This window comes from Habropoda laboriosa, unplaced genomic scaffold, assembly GCF_001263275.1.
Source record: "Habropoda laboriosa isolate 0110345459 unplaced genomic scaffold, ASM126327v1 scaffold33, whole genome shotgun sequence".
In the NCBI taxonomy this organism is placed as follows: domain Eukaryota; kingdom Metazoa; phylum Arthropoda; class Insecta; order Hymenoptera; family Apidae; genus Habropoda; species Habropoda laboriosa.
The window spans coordinates 1534389-1536301 of NW_017100187.1; the positions used below are offsets into that span (position 1 = coordinate 1534389).

Below are 1913 nucleotides of genomic sequence, written 5' to 3' on the forward strand. Positions count from 1 at the left end.
GTGCAGAGGAATAAGAAAAGAACATATTGATGATACGACGACTTAATTCCCCTGCGTACCTGGTTGGGCCTCCTCACCTGCGTCAGAGCCTCCATCCTCTGCTTTAATTGCTCTTCCATTTCTGGCAACTTAGCGTATTGGGCTAATTTCTGTTCTGCGAGCTCTAATTTCTCCTGTATCGCCGCTATTTTCTCTTCTTGGAGCTGTATCAGGATCAAGATATAAATTTCGCAACGGATATTAAATTTATACGAGGTATAGATTACCCATGGAAATACCAATTACCTTTAATTGAGCCTTCTTATGTTGCAGCTCCTGTTCCAGCTTTTCATTGAGATCATGTAAACTAGTGGACTCCCGTTGAGCATTGAGATATCGTTTCTCAAGAGTGGCTATCCTCTCTTCTTGGTCCTCTTTTTGGGCAACATTTTCGCGCAAATCTCTTTGCAGCTTGCAATTCGTTTCTTGCGTTTTCAACAGATCTTTCTGAGCCTTGGACAACGTTTCCTCCAGCTCTCCCACACGTCCGCTCATTTCAGCCACCCGCCGTTGCCATGTGCTCAATTCTGAGCTCTAGAAACGATCCATTACAACAGTTCGTTAGTAAAAGTTAACGTGTGCCTAATTTACTACTTGTATGTGTATCGAAAGAGTATAAAAAATTGTGTTCTCCATATTAAGGATAGATACAACTATGCAAGCTAAGTAACAAGACATAATCTCCTGTTCTGATCTTTACTCTAGGATACTAATATACTACCCGTCTAGTTTAAGTACACATTATATGGTTACAACTTGTAAATGTGTTTCTTTGTTTACATTGTATAGAACATGTTTCGTGTCGGTATATATATTATGTTACATTAGTAATCAAGCTGTTCGTAAAGTTTGCTCAGGAGGGAGGGGTAAGAACTCATTCTTGTTCACTAAAAAAATCATGCGAATACAGAACGTCGAACACACATCGTTGTTATACTCATTCCACAACATGCCATGGACGCCTTGCGACAGTGTGGCACAATTAACGTTATGGTAATTCACGTTTGTGCAACACGGTGTTACAAAAATCAACACATTTTCCCTTCGTATATATATATATATATAAAAACGAGACATTTTCACAACTCTCTATCGTATAACTCTGCAACATTTAATTAGCATAATCTGTGCTTCGTCTGGAGGATCTCGGTTTCATGTAAAAGCATTTAATAAAGGCATTGACAAAGGTAATCGATTATTTTGTTGGAACATTGTCATGCAGAATCGGTAGAAACGTTCCACGGTCTCTATCCTTTTAAACTCAAGACTGCTCTAAAATTGTCTGACGAACACGCGTGTAGATGAGTCTGCTCCAAGTGCATGCAGAAAAAACGGGGGAAACGAAGAAGAGTATGTTCGTTCTGCATCTGAATAAAACCAATGATCAGGGACACGTTTGGTGAAACGTCCCTGTACTGAGACACCATCTACCTGACATGTCTTTCTAAATCAATTGAGATGTCATACGTACTCTAAGTAGTTTTCGCCGTGATACGGTATTCATACCTGCTTGTCGAGAGTGGCTTGCAAATCTATTACTCGCGCCGCAGAATCCTGGTCCGCCGGATCAAGACTGCCATTGCTCAGTCTACTCCCAATCTCTGTCGACCTCTCCGTACCTAGCTTTTGTATCGACTGCTGTTGTTGTTGCTGCTGCTGCTGCAGTTGCTGTTGTTGTTGCTGCTGCTGCTGCTGCTGTAGCTGTTCCTGCTGGCCTGCCGCCTGCTCAGTCTCATTCTGCCCGATCACAACACTACATTCAGAATGCCTCGCTCGCATTGCCTGTCCTGCATCGCCGCGCAATTCCCAACAACTACTATATGTATATATATGTATATAGATATCTATATACATATGTATATGTGTATATATCT

The 1913-nt window shown here is 41.3% G+C and overlaps 1 protein-coding gene across 1 annotated transcript in view; it reads right to left on the minus strand.

Moving 5' to 3' along the window:
* LOC108579470 (liprin-alpha-1) overlaps positions 1 to 1913 on the minus strand; it is a 37950-nt gene that overhangs the window by 6221 nt on the left and 29816 nt on the right. Inside the window, exons 6-8 of the mRNA XM_017943015.1 lie at positions 1546 to 1776; positions 286 to 573; positions 60 to 203 (exon numbers count right to left, since the gene is read on the minus strand). Coding sequence (XP_017798504.1) covers positions 60 to 203; positions 286 to 573; positions 1546 to 1776 — 663 coding nt within the window. The remainder of the gene's footprint in view (positions 1 to 59; positions 204 to 285; positions 574 to 1545; positions 1777 to 1913) is intronic.